Here is a 24,420-nt window from a genome sequence, read left to right as displayed (position 1 = left end):
TCTGCGTGAAGAAATACTTTAAGCTCTTGTGGTCGGAGAAAATCTAACACTGCTCACCCTATAGGTAATGCCTCCAAATTTTTAATGCGTGTACTACTGCAGCCAATTCAAGATCATGTGTAAGGTAACTCTTTTCATATTCTTTCAACTGCCTGGACGCATAAGCCACTACCTTGCCATGCTGCATCAATACACAGCCACGTCCCTTCAAGGAAGCATCACTGTAAATGACATACCCCTCACCCCCTGATGGGATGACCAATACTGGTGTTGTGACTAATTTTTGCTTCAGCTCTTGAAAACTTTACTCACAGCTATCATCCCATTCAAATATGACATTCTTTCTCGTTAGTCGTGTCAAAGGTCCTCACAAAGCTGAGAATCCCTTGACAAAACGATGGTATTATCCAGCTAGCCCCAAGAAACTCCTGATCTCTTGGACATTTCTCAGTTTAGCCCAATTCACTACCGCCTTAATCTTGCTAGGATCCACAGAAATACCGTCTCCAGATATAACATGCCCTAAGAACACAACCTTCTCAAGCCAAAATTCACATTTACTGAACTTGGCGTACAACTTCTTTTCCCGAAGTGTCTGCAAAACCTGCCTCAGGTGCGTCTCATGCTCCTCATAGCTCCTCGAATAGACTAGTACATCATCAATAAACACAACAACAAACTGGTCTAGGTATTGGTGAAAGACTTTGTTCATCAAGTCCATAAATACCGCATGAGCATTCGTCAAAGAAAATGACATAACAAGAAACTCGTAATGCCCGTACCTGGTCCTGAAGGTCGTCTTCGAGACGTCTTCTGCTTTCACTTTTACCTGATGGTAGCTGGATCTAAGGTTAATCTTTGAATACACCCGTGTACCATGGAGCTGGTCAAACAAATCGTCGATACAGGGTAGAGGATATTTGTTCTTGATTGTCACTTTATTAATCTCCCTGTAGTCTATACACATCCTCATAGTCCCATTTTTCTTCTTTATAAATAAAATTGGGGCTCCCCACGGAGATACACTAGGTCGTATGAAGCCCTTATCAAGTAGATCTTGTAACTAATTCTTCAATTCTACCAACTCTGTTGGTGCCATCTGGTAAGGTACTTTAGAAATCGGTGTTGTACCTGAAAGTAGATCAATAGGGAAATCTACCTCACGATCAGGTGGCAAGCTTGGTAATTCGTCTAGGAAAACATCTGTAAACTCCTTTACTACAGGCGTGCTAGCAAATTTCAATTCATTCTTTGACATCTCCTTTATAACAGCCACGAACCCCTAACAACCACTCAGCAGTAGTCTTCTGGCCTAAATAGCTGAAACTAGCTGAGGCGAGGATCGCACTCACAACCCTATGAACTTGAATTATGCTTCCCCCAAAAATCTAAATATCACTTCTCGTGCTCGATAATCTACGCTGGCAAAATTAGCTGCTGACCAATCCATGCCAAATATAACATTCACTATCAGATTAGCAAACAAAATTTTTCCTTGAATTTCAACTGGATAACGTCAAAGCACCCTACTACACCTCACTACTGACCGAGTTGGTGTGGATACCAACAATTCAACATCTAATGATTGTGTTTCAGCTCCACATAATTTAACGCACCCCGAAGACACGAACGAGTGTATAGCTCTCGAATCAAATAATGCAATAACTTTAAAGGAAAGCATAATAACCATACCTGTCACTATGTCATCTGCTATCTCAGCCTCACCCGGCGTCAGAGTAAACACCCTAGCTGGAGCCGTATTCCTCTGCTGGCCCCCACATGGCGCTTGATAACCTCCCCGGTATGGTTTGGGAGCTGGAACTACATCTGGTGGGGTAAGACAATCTCGCACCACATGCCCCGATCTACCGTAGCGATAGCACACCACACCACCATCTGGTGGGGTAGGGCAATCTCGCACCATATGCCCCGATCTATAGCAATGATAGCACACCACACCACTAGCTCGACACTCCCCCTAATGCCTCCTATCACAAGTCTGACATACTGGAGGACCCTGCCCTGCCTACACCATGCGTCCTCCCGTATCCTGCCTCCGTCCTTTGCCATGATTTCGTCTTCTCCACTAACCAGGCCTATGACCCTACTGGTAGCCCGTAGATGTAGATCTCTTCCTATGTCCCTGCTCCTCTGCATCAAGACGCTCACCCATCTCCGCCAAGGCCGCCCTGTCAACCAACTCAGCAAAGTCCTAGATCCACAGCACCACCACCTACTTAAATATACTCCGACTCAAACCTTTCTCAAATTGCCTTGCCTTCTTCACCTCATTAGGAACAATATACGGGGTAAAACGAGAGAGCTCGATGAAACATTTTGCATACTGCTAGGCGGATAACTTTCCCTGCTTCAAACTCAGGAACTCTTCTACTTTAGCCTCCCTAACAGTAGCTGGAAAATATCTGTCGAAGAACAATTCTTTAAATCGATCCCATGTCATGGCTATCGGAGTCACCCTCTGCTACTCCAATAGTCTCACCGTAGTCCACCACCTCTCAGCCTCTCCCGTCAATCTATAGGTGGCGAAGAGGACCCTTTGTTCCTCAGTACACTGTAACACGGCCAAGACCTTCTCGGTCTCCTGCATCCAGTTCTCGGCGGCTGCAGGATCAACTCCACCTAAGAATGTCAGAGAATTCATCTTCGTAAACTTCTCTTTAGCGCACACATGGCCTGCAGATGGACCACTCCGCTCCCTCGAGCTCCTAGCGATCTCAGCCATAACCTGCTGAGCCACGCTATGTAATACCGCGTCAAAGTTGGTCCCTGCTGCACCTGATGGTCCTGCTCCATCACTGCCACTCGCATGGGCACTATTTCCTTCTGAATCCATCCTGAAAAATAGCAGTTGCAACTCAGTAATCTTATCCTCATAATTTACCCACCTATCCTCACCACTTATCTCAACATTTCTAACTCATTTCTAATCCCCAGTCCTACATTCTAGGAACAAAACCCGACAATAACTTACTATGGTTTTCTTGAAATCATCACCCCAGGAAAAACACAGAAACTACCATGAAAGTCCTGTCTCTAGGCTGTAGAACAAAACCTCAAATCATTTCCTAAACTCTAGTATTATTTTCGCTGCATTCTAAAGTCTACAAAACCTAGCAACCTAGGCTCTGATACCAGACTGTGGCAACCTTCTTAATTTCCACATTTTTTTAAAAAATAAAATATAAAATCAATATCATAAATCCCAGCTTAGCAGATCATAATCCACCTGGACCCGTGGGCACCAGGGATACATTAGAACACATAACGGAAGCCTAAGTAGCAGGTAACATACAATCACAATATAATAAATACAGAAACATCCATCACATTACTATAAATACCAGAGTCACTACATCCACTGTATTTCAGTATATACATCCTAAAAGAAACAAAATCTAGGGACACTTCCCACAAAAATCTAGTTGTCCCTACTAAAACTTACCCTTCAAAAAGGGCAGACAATAGCTCTAGATCAGCGGGGCTTTTCCCGCTCTCCTATCAGGGGCTCCTAAAAAGTTTATAAAATTTTGGGGTGAGACACCTCTCAGTAAGTGAAATAAACTAATACCAGTGTATGGCAACATGAGTAATTTGTGTTATACATATACCATAAATAACATATCTAGTAACTGTTTGTCAAATCTGGGAAAACATATATATATATATATATATATATATCAAAATATGACAGAACATACTGTATTTTTATAAACATATCTCATCTCATATAATAATAATAACACAAAAACATTCCTGGTAGGTTAACTGGCTGTTGTCATGTATTACCCCCACATGACTGGGTTGTGTGGCCCGAAGGTGGGACCTAACAATGGTTGGCCAACCACTGCCAAGTCAAAAATACAGTCTATAAGTCTGATGGATCTGCCTGACCTGGTCCGTACACCAGGGGTGATCACACACACTTCTTAAGAACCACATCGACCATCAAATCTCACACCACTCTTTACAGTAGCGTAAACACAAATATCATGATCACGAAGACCATGGACACATAACAATGGTACTGTGTAAGTGCTAACCTAGATCAAGCCAACTAAGTTCTGATATCATATAACATATACTAAAACTGTGATACATGGATATCTCATATCATTAGTTATCAAATCGATCATGTCATTTTGCATATATACGTATATCATGAAAATCATCGACCCGTACGTCAGTATTACACATTTTATCATAGCTCGGCCCGTACACCGGCAAATCATAGCACAGCTCGTACGCTGGTAAATCACATCATAGGATAGCCCGTACGCAGGTAAATATATCATAGCACAGCCCATATGTTGGCAAATCACATCCATAGCACGACCCGTACGCCGGCAAAATATATCAAAATCTCAGCCCGTACGCCGGTTTTCCCATTATAAAAATCCGTATCATAATCCCATTCCAAAAACAGTATTTCATAACATTTTATACTCATGCCACACTGAACAGATTTTCCGCATATTTAACATACCATCATTTTAACCGTATTTTCTCAAATATAAATCATATATAAATATATTTATTTCCTTGAAATCAAATTCTATAATAATATACATACATTCATCATAAAATACTAGCTTAGCTTATCACCTTACCTGGCTACTGTGAAAGCCCCCAAAATAATCTAGTCTAGCACCCGTAGGATTTCCTAACCAATACCCTGAAAATGAAAACTTCCAGTATTAAACTTCAGTATTTCCACGTGTATATCATTTCCTATAACTATCGCAAGACCAAATTTGGCTTAAAAAGCCTTACCTCAACTTAGGGATGATTTCCAACTTGCTTTCACCAACGATCTGCTCCGGTAGATTTGGAGAAAACTTTTCTAGGAGTGTTGTGGTGGCTTCAAACTGTCGATCTGGCATAAATTTAGCCCAAAATCGAAGAGAGAGAGACAGAGAGAGAGACAGAGACAGAGAGAGAGAGTGAGAAAACCGAAAGGGAGAGAGAGAGAGGAGAGAGTTTTCTTAATAGAGAAGTAAAAATTGAATTTTCCATATTTATAGAACAGAGGAATTCATCGACGAGCCACGTCATTCGTCGACGAATCCTTAAATAATTTCGTCGATGAAATTCAATCCTCGTTGACGAAATTCAGTCAGCTCAGAACCTCTCTCGGTATTTCTTTGTCGACGAATCCCCTGTGTTCATCGACGAATTCTCTTAAACCTTCGTCGACGAATTCCCTGTATTCATTGTCGAAGCCCTGATGATCCCCCCCTCGGTTATTCCTTCCAAAATGCAATGTCTGCCTCCTTCTGTTTCCAGTCTCCAATTCTCTTTCTTTTATTATTTAAATCCCATTATTATTTGGGTCGTTACAGTAGTAGTAGGTCGATCACCTAGGCCCTTGACGTGGACAAGCTCCCCATCAAATATGGGTTGAGGTGGGCAGATCAGATCGATGGAGTATAGTGATTTACCCTAGTCGGCTAGCTAGTGTAGATCCCGCCTATGAGCTGCACAACCCTGTCATGAAAGGTTAAATCATGACACACAGTTATCCACAGGGAAAGTTTTCAGTTATTATTACGTATATACAGATTTACAGAAACAGGGAACATACTTATGTACATTAGAAGTATTTTGAATAGTAATCCTTAATGCTGTTATGTTAAGCAACATGGAAAGGGTGGTGGATTTTATCACTTGTACTGTATTTACATAATCAGTTATACATGATTATATGAAAATAGATTTTCATAATATTGTAGCTCCTTTGCCACACACTAGTAATAGCATATTTCATCTTACTGAGCGTTGGCTGATCCCAGTGTTAAATCATTTTTTAGGTGATCCAAGTAGGCGAGAAGACCAGGTTCCCAGATAGAGGGGACACAGTACTGCCCTATCAGTAAAGAGTGAGTATTTTTGGGAGTGTTTTTGTATAACTCTCACCAGTTGAGAATATTTTGAGAACAGTGATATATGTAAAATTTGGGAAGCCTGTTAGTACTCTAGTATTGTATATAATCATATATGGATATGTTTATTTGATTTCTGCTTCTCGCTATTTAGGTTAATGATTAGGTTTACCCCAATATGGTATCAGAGAATGTTAAATGTCATAGTATATATATATATAATGAATGAACCAGTTATATAGCAGGTCGTTACATTTTGGTATCAGAGCCTAGGTTGTTAGATTCTGTAGACTTTAGAGTGTAGCAGAAGCAATACCAGAGTATAGGAAAAGGATTTGAGGTTTGTTTTGTTTCTAGGTACAAGATTACCGTGGTGGTTTCTCTGGTTTTCCTAGGATGACGATTTCAGGAAAACCATAGTAAACTATTGTCGGGTCGTGTGTCTAGGTGACGGAACTAGATATTGAGTTAAGGTCAGGGAAGGTAATTAATTTGGAATTGGTGTAGGATAGGTCCGTATAGGAGATAAAGTGCTTAAATGTGTTTCTTATTTTCGGGGTGGACCCAGGAAGCAGCGACACGAATGCTATAGAGGATAGGCTAGGACCTTCCAGCATAGGTGGAGGAGATACAGATGCTGTATTGCACAGTGTTACTCAACAGGTGATGACTGAGATGGCCAAGAGTTATGGGGAGCGTGGCTGTTCGATTAAGCAGTTTACGCAGATGAAGCCCCCATCCTTTGCTAGAGGAGATGAGCCGATTATAGATAAGAATTGGGTCCAGGACATTGAAGAGACGTTAGCTGTGCTTCCTTGTATGGATGAGCAAAAGGTAGTATTTGCAGTATTTAAGTTGATAGGGGAGGCAAAGCATTGGTGGAGATCAACGCGTCTGATAGAGAAGTAGAGGCTGGTTCCAGTTCCAGTGACATGGGACCGATTCAAGGAGCTGTTCTTTGAGCGGTGTTTCCCTACTATCGTTTGGAGTGCGAAAGCAGCAGAGTTTATGCACTTGGTACAGGGGCAGATGACTGTATCCCAGTATGCGGCTCGGTTTATCGAATTGTCACATTTTGCTCCACATGTGGGACTTGATGAAGAGAAAAAGGTGAAGAAGTTTGAAGAGGGACTGAGGCAGAATTTGTTTGAGCAGATGATTGGTTTCAGGGCTTAGAAATTTACAGAGGTTGTAGATAGAGCTGTGATTATTGAGAGTGGTATTCAAAGGGGTGTAGTAGCTTAGAGTCAGAGGAAGAGGCTTGCCCCTTAGGGTTTTCAGGCTGGCTCCAGTAGGGGTCCATGGAGAGGAGGTCGCGATAGGGAAGATCAGAGGCTGATGGCAAGACCACGGGGAAATCAAGGTACGCTGACTTACCCGGTGTGTCAGACGTGCAAGAGACATCATTTGGGGGTGTGCCGAGTAGGCAGAGGGGTATGTTATCGCTGCGGAAGACTCAGTCACGTGGTACGCAAATGCCTAGGTCAACCAGATTAGGTCCCAGCTCCTAGGCCCTATCAGGGAGGACATCAGGTAGCTCAGGGAGGATACCAGGCTCCTCGTGGTGGCCAGCAGAGGAATGCGGCCCCAGCACGAATATATGCTCTGATGCCAGGTGATACAGAGGCTGCTACGGATGTGGTGACAGGTACATTTACTGTTTTATCACATCCAGTTATTGTTCTTTTTGACTTGGGTGCTACTCATTCATTCATTTCTGCATCTTATGTTAAATTATCTGAGAGTGAGACCCAATTATTAGACATAGCGCTGTCAGTAGCTACACCATCTGGGTCAGTGATCAGATGTCAGAAGGTACTTAGGGGCTATTCGATAGAAATTTAGGGGAAAGTGTTACTAGCTGACTTGATTGTATTTGATATGTGTGGGTTTGATATAATACTAGATATGGACTGGTTGGCTTCTAATCACGCCAGCATTGATTGTCGTCAGAAAAAGGTAATTTTCAGACCCCCTGGTACGCAGGAATTCAGATTCGTTGGTTCACGGGTATGTGCTCCAACGCAGTTGGTGTCAACCGTGCAGGTGTGCAGATTACTCCTGGACGGAGGTCAGGGGTTTATAACATTTGTGAAAGAAGTATCTAAAAATGAATTGAAGATGAACGGTACTCCAGTAGTATAAGAATTTCCAAATGTTTTTCTAGAGGAGTTACCTAGATTGCCTCCGGTGCGCGAGGTGGATTTTCCTATAGATTTACCTCGAGGGACTGCGCTGATTTCTAAGGTTCCCTACCGTATGGCTCCAGCTAAATTGGGAGTATTAAATGGGCAGTTGCAAGACTTACTGAATAAGGGGTTTATACGACCTAGTGTATCGCCATGGGGAGCTCCAATGTTGTTCGTAAAGAAGAAAGACGGGTCTTTGAGGATGTGTATTGATTACAGAGCAATCAACAAGATTACTATTAAGAATAAATATCCTCTACCCTGAATAGACGATTTGTTTGATCAGCTCCAAGGTACACGGGTATATTCCAAAATTGATCTTAGATTCGGGTATCATCAAGTGAGAATAAAAACAGAGGACGTCGCGAAGACAACCTTTAGGACCAAGTATGGGAATTATGAATTTCTCATTATGCCGTTTGATCTGACGAATGCCCCAGCCATGTTCATGGATTTGATGAACATAATTTTCCACCAGTATCTAGATCAGTTTGTAATAGTTTTCATTGATGATATATTGGTGTACTCAAGGAGTTTTGAGGATCATGAGGTGCATTTGAGGCAGGTGCGGCAAACACTCATGAGGGGAAACTTTACGCCAAGTTTAGTAAGTGTGAGTTCTGGTTTGAGAAAGTTGCATTTTTAGGCCATGTGATCTCAGGAGACGGTATAGCAGTGGATCCTAGTAAGATTGACGTGGTGGTGAATTGGGCTAGGCTGAGGAATGTGCAGGAAGTTAGGAGTTTCTTAGAACTGGCAAGTTATTACCGATGACCTTTTGAGGGGTTTTCGGCTTTGTTAGGACCTCTCACACGTTTGACTAGAAAGAATGCCAGATTTGAGTGAGATGAAGAGTGCGAGCAGAGCTTTCAGGAATTAAAGCAACGGCTCATCACTGCACCAGTTCTGACGATTCCATCAGGAGGTGATGGTTATGTTATCTATAGTGACGCGTCATTGAAAGGGTTCGGTTGTGTGCTCATGCAGCATGGTAGGGTGGTGGCATATGCGTCTAAACAGTTGAAAGAGTATGAAAAGAACTACCCTACTCACGATCTGGAATTGATTGCGGTTGTGCATGCACTGAAGATCTGGAAACATTACTTATATGGTGAGAGGTGTGAGATATTCTCTGATCATAAAAGTCTAAAGTACTTCTTTACACAAAAAGAGTTAAACATGCGGCAGAGGAGGTGGTTGGAACTCATTAAGGATTACGACTGCACCATCAGTTATCACCCAGGTAAAGCAAATGTGGTAGCTGATGCACTGACCCGTAAATCAGAAGACACAGCACAGATAACAACGGTAGTTCAGCATCCGATTCAAATGGACTTAAAAAGACTCGGTGTGGAGTTAGTGGAAGTTGATCCTCGGGCGCTTATTGCCAGTTTGGTTGTACAACCTACACTTTATGAGAGAATTAAAGTTGCTCAGAGGGATGATCCAGAATTGGCAAAGGTGATAGCCAAAATACAGGATGGTCAGGGGGAAGAATTTAGCATTTTTGACAAAGGGGCTCTAAGATTTAGCACCAGATTGTGTGTGCCTACAGATGACAGCATTAGGAGGACAATTTTACAGGAGGCACACAGATCTCTACACACTGTTCATCCTGGCAGTACGAAAATGTATAGGGATCTATGAGATTATTTTTGGTGGAGTGGCATAAAGAGAGAAATAGCAGAATTTGTGTAGTAGTGTTTGACATGCTAGCAGGTTAAAGCTGAGCACCAAAGACCGACTGGTCAGTTGCAGCCACTTTTCATTCCTGAATGGAAGTGGGACCACGTATCCATGAATTTTGTTACGAGGCTACCGCTGGCACCGCATGGTCAGAATACCATTTATGTAATAGTTGATAGGTTGACAAAGACAACGCATTTTCTGCCTATTAAGAAGAGCTACCCTATGAACCGGTTAGCAGAGATATATATACAGGAGATTGTTCGACCCCATGGAGTGCCGATATCCATAGTCTCAGACCATGACCCATGTTTTACATCACAATTTTGAAGGAGCTTACAGGAGGCACTAGAGACTCAGCTAGCATTCAGCACTACTTTCCACCCTCAGACCGATGGTCAGACTAAGAGAACAATCCAGGTATTGGAGGATATGCTTCGTGCCTGTGTGCTAGACTTTGGAGGTAGCTTGATTCAGTTTTTTTCGCTAGTTGAATTTGCTTATAATAACAATTATCATACTAGCATCGACATGACACCCTACGAAGCATTATATGGTAGGAGATGCCGATCTCCTCTTTTCTGAGATAAAGTAGGTGAAAGGCGAGTTTTGGGTCCAGAGATAATTCAGCAAGTGTGTGATAAAGTCTGACTTATTCGAGATAGGATCAGTGCAGCGCAGAGTCGGCAGAAAAGCTACGCGGATACTCACCGCCAAAAATTGGAATTTGAAGTGAGTGATCATGTATTTTTGAGAATAACTCCACTAAAGGGGATTTGGAGATTTGGGAAGAAGGGTAAGTTGAGCCATAGGTTCATTGGTCCATTTGAGATACTTAAGAAGATTGGGTCAGTGGCCTATCGGCTAGCTTTACCGCTATCTCTATTTTGAGTTCATGACGTATTTCATATTTCTATGCTAAGGAAATACGTCCCAGATCATTCCCATATTATCAGCCATGCGGAACTGGAAGTCAGTGAGGGTTTAGCATGTGAAGAAGCTCTAGTACAAATCCTAGATAGGAAAGAACAAGAATTGCGCAACAAGAAGATACCACTAGTAAAAGTTCTATGGAGAAACCACGCGATTGAAGAAGCCTCATGGGAGCTTGAAGATGAAATCAGGTGGAAATATCCCTATTTATTTGATGAATTATAGTATTGATGTATATGCTAAAATGATAATTTTATTTTGTTGAGTCCAGTGTAATTGTAATGTAGAGCATAGGTTAGGTAGTATTTTGGTTTTGGGGGAAATTTTCTTTTATGGTTGTAATCTCCTAAAACTACCTATGTAACCACGGTATTCTTTCGCCATAAGTGAGGGCAGGTAATAAAATAAGTAGACCATTTTCCTTAACTGAATGATGAAGAGTATAAATAAAGATACAGATAGTAAATTTCTAAGACAAAATTTTATAAGGAGGGGAGAATTTAGTGATCAAAAGAATAATAATATTTTAATAATAAAGAGGGAGGAAAATGGAAACAGGAACAGAAGGAGGCAGTAGGCTTCGTTGACGATATTGCATTTTGGAGATAATAATTTCAAGGAACTTCTAGGATTCGTCGACGAATACAGGGACTCGTCGACAAAGGTCTTGAAGACCTTGTCGACGAGAAAATACCGAGAGAAGGATTTGGGCTACTTTGAATTTTGTTGATGAAGGGTAAGGTTCGTCGATGAATTTACTTAAGGACTCGTTGACGAGGTGACGTGTCTCGTCGACGAATTTGGCCCTATAAATAGTGAAAACTCGGATTTTTATCCTATTTCAATGCAAATTACTCTCTCCTCTCTCTCTCTCTCTCTCTCTCTCTCTCTCTCTCTCCTACGGTCTCTCTCCCTTCTCTCTTCGATTTTGGCCCCACCAGTCACCGGATCGACGATCTAAAGCCACCACGACGTTCCTGGTGGAGTCCTCTACAAGTTTGTTGGGGTGGATCGTTGGTGAAACGGAGTTGGAATTCATCTCAAATTCACAGTAAGGCCTTTTAGTCAATTTTTGGCATTCTGACAGTTAAAAGAAATGATATAGGCGAAGAAATGTTGATATCCTGTTCTGGCAAATGTTGTTTTCAGGGTGTTATTTAGGAGGTCCTGCGGGTGTTAGGACAGTATACCATAGGGGCTTTTCAGTAATCAGGTAAGAGAAATATGCTATGCTAGGTAATCTTAAAATGATTTTTAGTATGAAATGTATATTTTTACCAGTTTAATATTCACAGTAAGACATTATACAGTTTATTAAATTATGAATATTATGTATTAAAGTATTGTGTGGCTTGAAAATATGAAATAGTATGAAAGTATGTTTTATAGTTTTCAGTACCATGATTATATGAATTTCAGTACCATGATTATACGAATTTCAGTACCATGATTATATAGTTTTCAGTATTATGATTATACAGTTCTCAGTACCATGACGTACAGATTACAGTTCAGTTCAAAGATACAGATGATACAATTACAATTCATTACAGTTTATTTCATTTTCATGGTTAATATAGTTATTATAGAATCATGGTAAATCAGATAGTTGTATATATAGATATATTATATAGTATCAGACCCTGTTGGGCCACACAGTTACAGAGCACGGTACCGTTGCTACAGATATTTATGTTATGAGTGCAACCACCAATTTAGATAATACGTGGTAGTAGGTCGATCACCTAGGCCCTTGACGTGGACAGGCTCCCCATCAAATATGGGTTGAGATGGGCAGATCAGACCGATGGAGTATAGTGATTTATCCTGATTGGCCAGCAAGTGCAGATCTCCCCTACGGACCACACAACCCTGTCATGAGAGGTTAAATTATGACACACAGTTATCCACAGGGAAAGTTTTCAATTATTATTACGTATATACAGATTTACAAAAACAGGGAACATACTTATGTACATTAAAAGTATTTTGAATATTAATCCTTAATGTTGTTATGTTAAGCAATATGGAAAAGGTGGTGGATTTTATCACTTGTACTGTATTTACATAATCAGTTATACATGATTATATGAAAACAAATTTTCATAATATTGTAACTCCTTTACTACATACTAGTAATAGCATATTTTGTCTTATTGAGTGTTGGCTGATTCCAGTGTTGAATCATTTTTAAAGTGATCCAGGTAGGCGAGCAAACCAAGCTCGCAGATAGAAGGGCCACAGTACTGCCCTGTCAGTAGAGAGTGAGTATTTTTGGGAGTGTTTTTGTATAGCTCTCACCAGTTAAGAATATTTTGGGATCAATGATATATGTAAATTTTGGGAAATCTGTTAGTACTCTGGTATTGTATATAATCATACATGGATATGTTTATTTGATTTCTGCTTCTCGCTGTTTAGGTTAATGATTAGGTTTACCCCAGTATGGTATTAGCGTCCAATAGGTCTGCAAAGTCCTCTTCTATCTGCTCTGCAAAGGCCATCGTTTCTTTGTTGCTCGTTCGTTCGCATGCAAAGGAAGGAGGAAAGTCAATATGCAAGCAAAACTCGCTGGATGGTCCAGCGAGTTTTGCCACGCGTCCAACGACAGATGAATGAGTGAAACCCGATCCGAAACAAATAACATTGGATGGATTAGCAAGATTTGCCATACATCCACTGTTGCATCATTTTCCCAAGCAAATTTTGCCAGACCAAGCAATAAGATTACGTCAGTGTCATTATGAAAATATTTTTCCTAACAAGGTATTATTAAATATATTATTTTAAATTAATAATAAAATGGGAAAAAACACATCTTCACCATCATGATATTGGAAGAATCATCTTCAATCAGATGATGGAGACGAGGAAGTCTATTGATGCTCGTGCACACCCAATGCTCTCCCCAACTTGGCTTGTACTATAAAAGAGTGTACTAAATACACATTTGGGAGTTGTTTGGCGAGACGGAGGAAGCGGTCTATTGGAGGGAAGGGTGAGCAGTTAATTTAATTCCAGTGGCGTCTTCCTTGACGATGAAGGTGCGCAGTTTAAAGCGAATCTCCTTTGGTAAAGTGGGCGCAGGTTAAACCAGTAGAGAGAGAAAGATAGAAAACTAGAGAGAGAGAGAGAGAGAGAGAGAGAGAGAGAGGGTTGTGGCCGATGCGAAGGAATCATGTCTCGAATGAAGCATCTGCTGCGAAAGCTTCACATCGGAGGTGGGCTCAATGAGCACCATAGAATGGCCGATGCCCGACCCGAACCTGTACCGGTATCTAATCCATCTCCTCCATTGGCTCCGTCTTCGTCTTCCTCTTCATCGTCGGCTCCGTTGCCGTCACCGTCTCCGACAACGCCTGATTTCAATTTCTTTGAGGAGGAGTTCCAGGTGCAGCTTGCACTGGCAATAAGCGCATCAGATCCCAGTGCAGGCCGCGAGGACCCGGAGACTGCACAGATCAAGGCCGCCAAGCGGATTAGCTTGATTGGGTGTTTGCCGCCGGTCCCCGAAAGCGAAACCCTAGTTGAATTTCTCTCGCTTCGATACTGGGTATGTCCCGTTTAATTTAAGTTATGCATTCTGTGTTATCTAGGTTGTGCTTTCTGAGCGGTTTTGGAATTTGGATAGATTACACAGAAGTGGTTCGATCTGTGAATTGCCCAGATCTCTCCTCCGTTCTTTTTTTTCTTCAGATATGTATTGTTCATTTGCATATTGAGTTTGATTAATCATTATAAGTTCTAGGGCTCTATGTTAAATGACTTATTCCTGATATATTTGTTTAGTTTTGAAGATTGTGTTATAATTGGTTTTGACTTTTTACCCCTTGGAAATTTCTATATTTGGCATGTGGCAGAACTATAATTTTATCAATTATGATGAAAAAGTGGTAGATGGGTTTTATGATGTTTATGGCATTACCACAAATTCACTGTCGCAAGGGAAAATGCCTCTGCTTGTGGATCTTCGAGCATTATCTGTATCAGACAATCTTGATTATGAAGTGATTTTGGTGAACCGATCTGTTGATCTCGAATTACAAGAGCTCGAGAATAGAGCATATTGTATATTTTTGGAGTGCCAAGCTTTGGAGCATGACCCAATTTTAAGTGGTTTAGTTCAAAAACTTGCTAATCTTGTCGTTGGTAGAATGGGTGGGCCGGTTGGTGATGCTGATGAAATGTTGAAAAGGTGGACTGTGCAGAGTTATGAGTTGCGAAAATCTCTAAACAACGTCATCCTGCCACTCGGCTGCCTGGATGTTGGACTTTCACGGCACAGAGCCTTGCTTTTTAAGGTTGGCAGCTGTTATCTTCTTTAATTTGTAGCATTAAATTTCATGCAAGACATGAATTGTCTGTTTGCATCTTACCTCATCGTGCTCGTTGCCATTAGCTGTCTTGGCCAATAGGTTTTATAATATGATTCCAATAAAACTGGCAAAATTGTTTCATTGAATGTCTAGGTTTTGTTTAAAATTTTTTATTATCTATTTGTTGTAATTTTCATCAAGGCATGTCATACTCATTTTTATGAAACTAGCAAATGTGATGGTTTATTTTACTACATTTTTTATGGAAGTTTTGCTTCCAACAAGCGTAAGCTTATAATGCTTTTCCTTTGCATTTCTGATTCTTTTAACTTTCTAGGTCATAGAACAATTCAACAATCATGATAAATTAAGCATAATGGATCCTCGTGAAATCTAAAGTTGAGTAGTGGAACCTTATGATATACAATAATTAGAGTTATGTTCATTACTTCTAGCTTAAGTTTCTAGTTCTTTCCCGTTATGTCCAGCTTCTTTTAGGCCATTCTGGATTTGCACAAAATGTTACAGTTTCCACATGTAACATAAACAGGTTGGCTATTCTATTGGAGGTGCATGAATCAAGATCTTTGGGAGAACGTGGACTACTTCTAATGCCCTATTGTCGTGGTTCGAAACTTCTGTTATCTTACACAAGTGAATTCTTTGTCCAATGTTAGTAGTGACTGATGTAAAAGTACCATATATTTGACACCTTTATGTTTCTAATTAATTAATGGTTATAAAGTTGCATACACTTGGCTGATTTCAAATAAGTTGCACTCCTTTTGGTTTTGTACAATCATTTCTATCAATCTGTATGTTACTTATTCTTTGGCAAATGAGCATCATGATTTGGTCTGGTTGCTCTAGATTTATGTAAACATGTTTAGTTTCCTCATGTCTTAGCATTTATTTTTTACTTCTTTTTTCCTGATGCTAAAATGCTTTACGCCGTTGGAAATATTTGATTATTTCGGTTTTCTGATAACAGGTACTAGCTGATAAGATCAATCTTCCATGTATGCTGGTCAAAGGAAGCTACTATACTGGCACTGATGAGGGAGCTGTAAACTTAATTAAAATTGAAAACGGAAGGTGATGATCTCCAGCTTTGTTTAATCACTGCTCTGTAAAATGTTCGTAAGTTTTTATTTGGAGACCAATTTTCATGAGTACATGGCGTCTTGTGATATTTACTGTGCTTAGGATTGAGAATTTTGAATATTCAAGGCATTTGTCAATAAAGGGGTTTTCAATAGATGGGGGTTTGAACCAAGTTATTTATAACTATCAATGTTTTAAAAGGCAAAGGCACAAGGTGAGGAGCATTGTAGGCATAAGCCTTTGTGGATGTATTTTTAATTAAAAATATATCAATGTAAGCTACATATTTCTCAAAATAAGTTGTTCGCTCTTGTCAAAACCATATAATGTTAGGAATAGGGTCTATGCCTCATCCCAAAGACACATCTTGTATGTCTTTGGAATGAGGCACATCCCTTACTTACAAAGGGGTTCTCCTTTAAAGAATCTGGCATTTCTAACCAAGCCTCTGTGCATTTTACGAACACCAATAGTGCCTTATTGTTGTTTGGGAATGCATGAAGGGATTACTATAATTAAAATAGTGCAGATTTAAAACACTTATTTGCATGATCGCTGGCATCGCAATTGGAAATAGATGCTGAAGTTGGGGACAATCATGCCCTCTCCTTGGTGGGTTGTCTAGTAGAATATTGTTAATGACTTGCTGGAGTGCTGGTGGATATAACCATGGGTTTGTCAATGGTTAGAGTGGTGGTGTTGTCAATGACATGGTGACTGGTGTATGGTTAGAGGCAGGCTACAGTGGTTTGGACTGTGGAGGAGAAAAGTGTCAAAGAGACAGGGTGGGAGAGAGAGAGAGATAGGATTTCGTAATAGATGGAAGGAAAAAAAAGTGTCTATTTGTATGTCATTTGAAGTTTTTTATTTTTTATTTTTCCCCTGGGAGCGGGGGATTGAGGGGTCCTAATTCTGATTAAATGATGCACAGAATTTTAAAAATTACCAGTTTTCTCAAATGCAGAATTGCGTCATGTTAGAATTTGAAAATTTGAATTTTCTAGATTCCATGTCCAAATTCTGTATCCAAACGCAACCTTATGCTTGTTAGGAATTCTTAATTTATTTCTTATCCTGTTTTATCATTCTGGATCTAGGGAGATATCAAATGAACTTTGCCAAACTTTTTATCAAGTCCACACATTTCTTGTGCTTTTTCTTATTAATGAAAAAGCATAAATTATTATTTGAATTACTTTTGTGTACTGGCTAGCTCACCTGCATTTGTGAAAGTCTGCCAAAGTTCATTTGTATATAGACACCCATTATTCCATTAAGTTTCTGGACTTAAAAATCTTTTCTTTATAGACAAGTACTTTTAATGATAACAGTGGGCTATGTATTTTCGATACTGTTTGTATTCTCTTGTTCAGCTGTTTTTATTTTCTCACACTGATAAAGCAAACAACCTTGAAGTTTCTATGAATGTAGTCATGGAATTGATTGTCCCACCAGTACAGCCTTGACGTTTTTATGGAAATTATTTGTATTGATGAGTTGACTGTTGCATCGATGCAGTGAATACATAATTGATCTAATGGGTGCTCCTGGTGCACTAATTCCTGTGGAGGTACCAAGTGGTCATCTTCAAAATTTGGGATCAGATGTAAGGAGTTCTTCAGTTGTCACTGGAACTGTCGAAGATCCCTGCCTGGTGCCTGACAGGGATCAGATGAAAGGAATTGAAACATTGGCAGTTTCACCTTATCACGATGAAGTTGCTGAATTTTGTAGTTCAAATTCAGAATATGAAGCCATTCAATCAATAGAGAGTGATGAAAAACATGCCAAAAAGAATAGAGCTGAAAGATTTGAACATGATTTTGGGAAGCTTCTTCCATCACTACGTAGATCACATGAATGCTCATCGCCTTTCAGTAGGAAATCATCGTCTGCTCAAAAGATGAAAGTTAAAGATGTGTCCAAATATGTCATAAGTGCTGCAAAAAACCCAGAATTTGCGCAGAAATTACATGCTGTTTTGTTAGAGAGTGGTGCATCACCACCGCCTGATTTATTTATGGATATAAATTCCCAAGATCTGGGAGAACAGAATATGCCTAGAAAAATTCAGATGTCAGAAGGGAAAAAGGTTGATGATGAGGTTCAATGTCATCCAGATAAGACAATGTCAAACAATGAGCAATGCTCTAACCCTTCTTTGCCTCCCCATACAACAAGTGATGGATATGTGATTGTTGGTTGTGGGTCTAATGAAATGATGCAAGCTGGTTCAACAGGTGTGGACATTTCTCCCGGTGCTCAATCTAGAATTGTTGCAATAAGTTCATATGGGGAACAAAGTCATGAATCACCCAAACATAATGCAATTGATTCTTGCCGAAGACAGCTTGAATCAGTCAATGATGGTGGACATAACTCTCTGCAAAGTGCAGGGATGATTGTCCGTGACACTGAAATTGACAATGATTCTACCTCAAGAATGGGTGAAAGAACCAACAATGGCGTGCTTATTGATTGCGATCACAGCAATAGGATTAATGCAATGCTGGATGAGGTTGCAGAATGGGAAATTTCTTGGGATGATCTTCAGATTGGTGAACGTATTGGTATTGGTGAGCATCTATTTCCTCAATTTTGTTCAAAAATTGGTTGGCAACCTTAGGCACCTGTTGGTTGACTCAGTCTTTGCTTGAATTAAAATTATATTTGTGCACGCACACGCGTGTTGTTCAAGACCACTACTTGTTTGTTGACTCAGTCTTTGCTTGAATTTTTGGGCCCTTTCTCAATAATATTTTTGCATAATATCTTATTTTGCAGGTTCATATGGTGAGGTTTACCATGCAGATTTGAATGGCACTGTAAGTTATTTTTTTTATCACATCAATTAATATTTGTTGATCAGGAATATCTGTGTGCATGCTTATGCCCACACCACTCTTTTTGCACATTCACTTTGTAGGTCAATCCAACATAAGTAATTGGTTCATCTGCTAACCATTGGTTTGCTATGTATGCTTGAGGATTAAATTTGATGTTATTAATAAAACAAATATCCACATTCAAAATCAACTTGAAACTTTTCCTGCATCGTATACATGAGTAGATTATTAAACCCTACAATTGATTTAATGAAATATAAACCCCACAAAAAAGTATAGTGGTGTAAAAATTAAAATTCTCTCACCAGTGTAAGTGAATCCTAATCCATACAGTGTCTGCTCAATCGACACCCAAGCATAATGGCTTCAACAAAATAGAGTTCCTTCACAGCTTCATAAGATTCAAATATTTTGTCAATTTTGGGCTCCATCTCTTTAGGCATGCCGGGAACCACAAGATTTGCTGCGAGTGGTGGGTAGATGTAAAGGCTGAGTTTCGTGGCATTTGAGCATGATGTGTGAGGAATCATCTTCAACAGAGATGGAATGGTTGAGACGGACATAAAACAATCACACTTTTTGGGGTTTAAGAACCAAATCAAGCCAGCCAAATTGCACACAGCACGTGCTTGTGTGTGCATGCACACAGAGAGACGGAGCTTCAGTAGGGACGGAGAAATGTGAGTAACAACCAGTTTGAACTTAAAACTTGGAAAATATCGAAATTGTCTGTGTATTTAAAGAGAACCTTAGCTGTGAGGTGCTGGGGATGGCTCCTGCTTTTTGAAGGTGGCACTTTTAGTTACAGACTTTAGAAAGTCTTTGTTAAGATTGAAGACTGTTAAGAAAAATCAATGAGCTGGAATCACCCAACAATGGCAACTTGGCAAGATGGAAATGATGCTGGGCATCAATTGAGCAGGACCATATATGTGTGTGTGCATCAAAGGTCTAGGGAGTATGACGTACACAACCTTATCTCCCAATCTGGAGAGGCTGTTTTTGTGAGTTGAATCCATGAGGCTGTGACCTTAAAGTTTCGATCTGAATAACACTCTTATCATCAGGTCAAGGCTCACCCTCCTAGCGAAATGAATATGGTAGTCAATCTTCTTTTGATGTTATTGCTGCGTATGTATGTGGCAACTCAGGTTGTTTTAATCCCTTTATAACAGTTACAGCAATAGGTTGCACTCCATCAAAAATTGTTATATATGATATTTTGAATGGTATAGCATTGCTGGTAAAATGTGCAAAAAATTGATGAGAATTTTTCTGATTTTTCAGTGACTTTAGGTTGCTTGCTTCCTAAATTTTATCTTTCATTAGCTTGATCTTTTTGTTTATTGAATTTTGAGTTAACTAGAATATAAGTTCCTAAGGGCCGTTTGTTGTCACTATCAAAAACTACGAAGACAAAAATTGGAAACGAAAACTAAAAACTAGAAGCTAAAACTAAAAATTTAAAACAACCTGTTTGGTCAATATTTCTAAAATTAAAAGAAATTAAAAACTTGATTGAATACATGCTCATTTGTGTCTTTGAATCAAATAACAATTTTAAAAAAATATGATTAATACAATAAAAACACAAAAGGAATGCAAATGAAAAAAAAAAATATAATAAAAGAGAAATTATTATAATTGTTTTACTTAACTACTAATTTCAAAAGTCATGTTTTGGTGCTACAAGAGCATTCTCATTGTACATGATAATTGAAAATTAGTAAAATTTTACATGAAATTATTTTTTTTTCAAATTTTTAGTGATTATATAGATAATTATATTTTAATTCACATGGTTCTTTAATTTTAGTTTTAATTTAAATTATGTATAAGATGAATGATTGAATCCAAAAAAGTTAATTGGTTATATCAAAATTTTTTGGCAACAAGTTGCCACAACTGAAACCCATAAATTTTCATTTTCATTTTCATTTTTTTGGAAACAACAGAAAACCGACGATAGAAACAGCAAACTAGCAACATAAACAAATATGTTGTCATTAATTTGTTTCTTCACTTTGCAGAAACAAAAACAAAAATGAAACCAAACAAGCCCTAATATAGCCCTATTTTTTATCACATTCTCTGCAATTTTGAAGTTGCATTTTACGCTTTCCTTATCGATAGTGCCTCCCTCTCCCCCCCCCCCCCCCCCCCCCCCCGAACCCACCCATGAAAAAAGAAAGAAATTGATAATCTTCTGAAATACATTGGCTGGCATAATTGGAATTTTACAATCACGTTAAATAACAAATTAGTACTGCATGATATTGTTTATTTAATACCAGATTGTATAGATTGTTGTGATTTATTTATGGGATTGGCGTTATCAAACAGGAAGTTGCGGTGAAGAAGTTCTTAGACCAAGATTTCTCTGGTGAGGCGCTGGTTCAATTTAAGTGTGAAGTAAGCTCTCAAAATTTCCTTCTTCCACCGCATGCTGTTATCATATTATTAACCTGATATTTTATTCAAATGATTAATATTTGGAATATCCAAATCAATTCTTGTGCTTCATACAGGTTGAGATCATGTTAAGGCTGAGACATCCTAATGTTGTTCTCTTCATGGGTGCAGTTGCTCGCTACCCAAATTTCTCGATACTGACAGAGTTCCTCCCAAGGTTGATGCCTACTTTCACTTTAAATCAATGCAATGAATTCCTTCTGTAGAATGTGTGTATGCTTGTTCGCAATAGGTTCAAACAATGTTACTTAGAATGTGAAATGTTTCAGTTCATGGAACTGAAACGGAATCATGGTACAGAACATGTTCTAAAACATGGAATGCTAGGGGTATACTTATATAGATATATTGGTGAGAAATATGCTATGGCCCTTGTATATTTCGGGGAGGATGTATTATTTATAATGCAATAATTCTCCACTTTAAATAATGAAAAGGATATGCTATGTCAAAAATATTGAATTAAAACTTTTGGATTGTGAAAAGTGAAAAAATTGTATTTGGTTGGGTTTTTAGTGGACAGTCCCAAAAATACACATGAAAAGTTTGCTTGCTGTGTGATTTGTACATGTATAAATTACTATGATTTACTAGTTAATATCATTTATTTTATGGAGAGCAATATTAGAGATAAAGGGTGTCAAAGAGATTTTTGTGGATATATCAATTGTTCTTGGGAGAAAAATGAGAAAAAAATGTTTTGTTCTCTTGTGGAGTTTCTCAAGTTCATTTATTGTTGTGCAGGGGGAGTTTATATAGGTTGTTGCACCGAACCCATATTCAACTTGATGAAAAGAGGCGCATGCGAATGGCTCTTGATGTGGTATGAGTTGGGATTTTCCCCCCCTGTTTTGGTTTCTCTTTGTGGTTGCCTTTATCCTATTTTTTCTGTAAGTAGTCAATCTACCCAACTGCTTGCAGGCCAAGGGAATGAATTACTTGCACACAAGCCACCCTACCATTGTGCATCGCGATCTGAAGTCTCCAAATCTCCTTGTTGATAAAAACTGGGTTGTGAAGGTTTCCTCCAGAATTGTTCTTCTGCTTTCTTTTGTTTCTTCCATTATCATATATGTTTCTTCTGATGTTATTTTTCAACTTGGTGAACTTGGTGCATAGTTATAATTTTGTTAATTTGAAATAAGAACTACCACTTTCTTGGTTAACAGAAATATGTGAAACTTTCCACAATATATTTTTATGTTTTTGTAGGTTTGTGACTTTGGTTTGTCACGGATGAAGCACCACACTTTCCTGTCTTCGAAGTCTACTGCTGGAACGGTATTACTTTTTGAATGCAATTCAAAACCTATTCTAAAGCCTTCCCTTGTGAATTTGTTCTGCAAGAAATGCCTTTTTGTTTTGTCAAAATATGAGATTTTTGTTTTGAAGTACCATAAATAAAAGAGATTGTTGCATGGTATCATACTAAAATTTGCCTTTGAACCAGTCTGAATGGATGGCGCCAGAAGTTCTAAGGAATGAACCATCCAATGAGAAGTGAGTTTAGTTTATATATTCTTCTGAGACCTGCTAGGGGGTGAATGCAATTTGGAAATATCCGCTTCAAATATTGATGCAAATGTGTTGGCTTCCTTGCAGATGTGATGTCTACAGTTTTGGTGTTATATTGTGGGAGTTGACTACCTTGCGTGTGCCATGGATTGGTATGAACCCAATGCAAGTTGTTGGTGCTGTTGGATTTCAAAATAGACGTCTTGAAATTCCAGAAGAGGTTGATCTGCCAGTTGCACAGATAATACGTGATTGTTGGCAGACGTAAGTTTTCAATTGTGTTAATTATCTGTTCTAAAATATTTTGGCGCTGAGGCAGGGTTTGGAGTTTGGTTTCATTACCTTCTTCCTTCCTGATTGAAATTAAAATGAATCCTGCCATGATTAGAGTATAAGAAATTTACTTGCTAAGGTAATGTTTTGAACTAGTTCTCAAGGAAATTCAAAATTATAAACAATTTTCATTGGAATAGGCCAATTTATACTATTGGCTAGTGTTTTGTTTATTTCCCTCAATGATGCTGGCAGGATATTGTATCGTAAAAGAAGTGCCAGAAAAAGCTTATAGCTATCTCAGTAAATTATATGGAATTAATTTAATAGTGCTCAATTGTTAGTATTGTTAATATAATGACTCATTATTTTTCCCTCCTTTTTGTGCAGTGAACCTCATTTGCGGCCTTCTTTTTCACAGCTGATGTCTCGTCTCCGGCATCTTCAGCATCGTAGTTGTTGACAGAATATAGAGACTACAAATTGGACAGAACAGCGATGACAGTACTGTTGTATAGTGAAGAAATTGTTCTAGGCTCGAAGAGTCAGAGCAGCAGAAGTTTCAATTTGGAAAACCATGGAACATTTGAGTGCGCTGGATTGGGAGTGCTGGTTCATTCAAAGTGGGGACTCAGCACCGCCGATTCAGAAAAGAGTGGGAAGTAGCTTTTAGCAATGAAAATAGGTGATATACCTACACGCTAGTTGTTTAATTCTGCTAAGGCAGAAGGAAAAAAAAATGGCCCCGCGGGGGGGGGGGAATCGTATGTATCAAAGTTCTACAAAAATGGGGTCAAAAAAAAGAAAAAGAAAATAATCTTGGAGTTCTAGTCCCTGGAAGTATTTTCAAGCTTCCGGCTTTGAAATTGTAAAACATTTGATCTCTGTAGGTTGTGCGGAAAGTATAATAAAAGGACAAAAAAAAAAAATTTACAGAAAATGCGTTTATATACTGCGTGCTTGTGCTTGCTCAACTATTTTGGTTAATTGATTGGAGGACAGATGTGGGAAATGGTTTGAGAAAACAAGAACCATCTTGTTTGTAGCACAGGCAACCATAGATTGATTCTGTGCCTGAACCAGCAAAAGGTTTCTTCGCATGGTGGAAAACAGAGAATAGTTTCAACATTTTACCCTGCCCAAGCGAATGATTCTGTTATTTAACAGAGCATTGCTTTGATTGCAA

The 24,420-nt window shown here is 39.1% G+C and overlaps 1 protein-coding gene across 1 annotated transcript; it reads left to right on the top strand.

Annotated features, from left to right (window-relative positions):
- Positions 1 to 13,657: 13,657 nt before the first annotated feature.
- Positions 13,658 to 24,174, top strand: LOC131150852 (probable serine/threonine-protein kinase SIS8). The gene is made up of 13 exons (XM_058101888.1): positions 13,658 to 14,261; positions 14,569 to 15,009; positions 16,016 to 16,119; positions 17,647 to 18,704; positions 18,913 to 18,953; positions 21,318 to 21,386; positions 21,503 to 21,603; positions 22,191 to 22,269; positions 22,368 to 22,466; positions 22,659 to 22,727; positions 22,897 to 22,946; positions 23,049 to 23,225; positions 23,625 to 24,174. The coding sequence occupies exons 1-13, from the start codon at positions 13,887 to 13,889 to the stop codon at positions 23,695 to 23,697; spliced, it is 2,736 nt and encodes a 911-aa protein (XP_057957871.1). The 5' UTR covers positions 13,658 to 13,886; the 3' UTR covers positions 23,698 to 24,174.
- The last annotated feature ends 246 nt before the right edge of the window (positions 24,175 to 24,420 follow it).

This window comes from Malania oleifera, chromosome 3 (genome assembly GCF_029873635.1).
Source record: "Malania oleifera isolate guangnan ecotype guangnan chromosome 3, ASM2987363v1, whole genome shotgun sequence".
Lineage (NCBI taxonomy): Eukaryota > Viridiplantae > Streptophyta > Magnoliopsida > Santalales > Ximeniaceae > Malania > Malania oleifera.
This window is presented reverse-complemented; position numbering and strand designations above follow the sequence as displayed.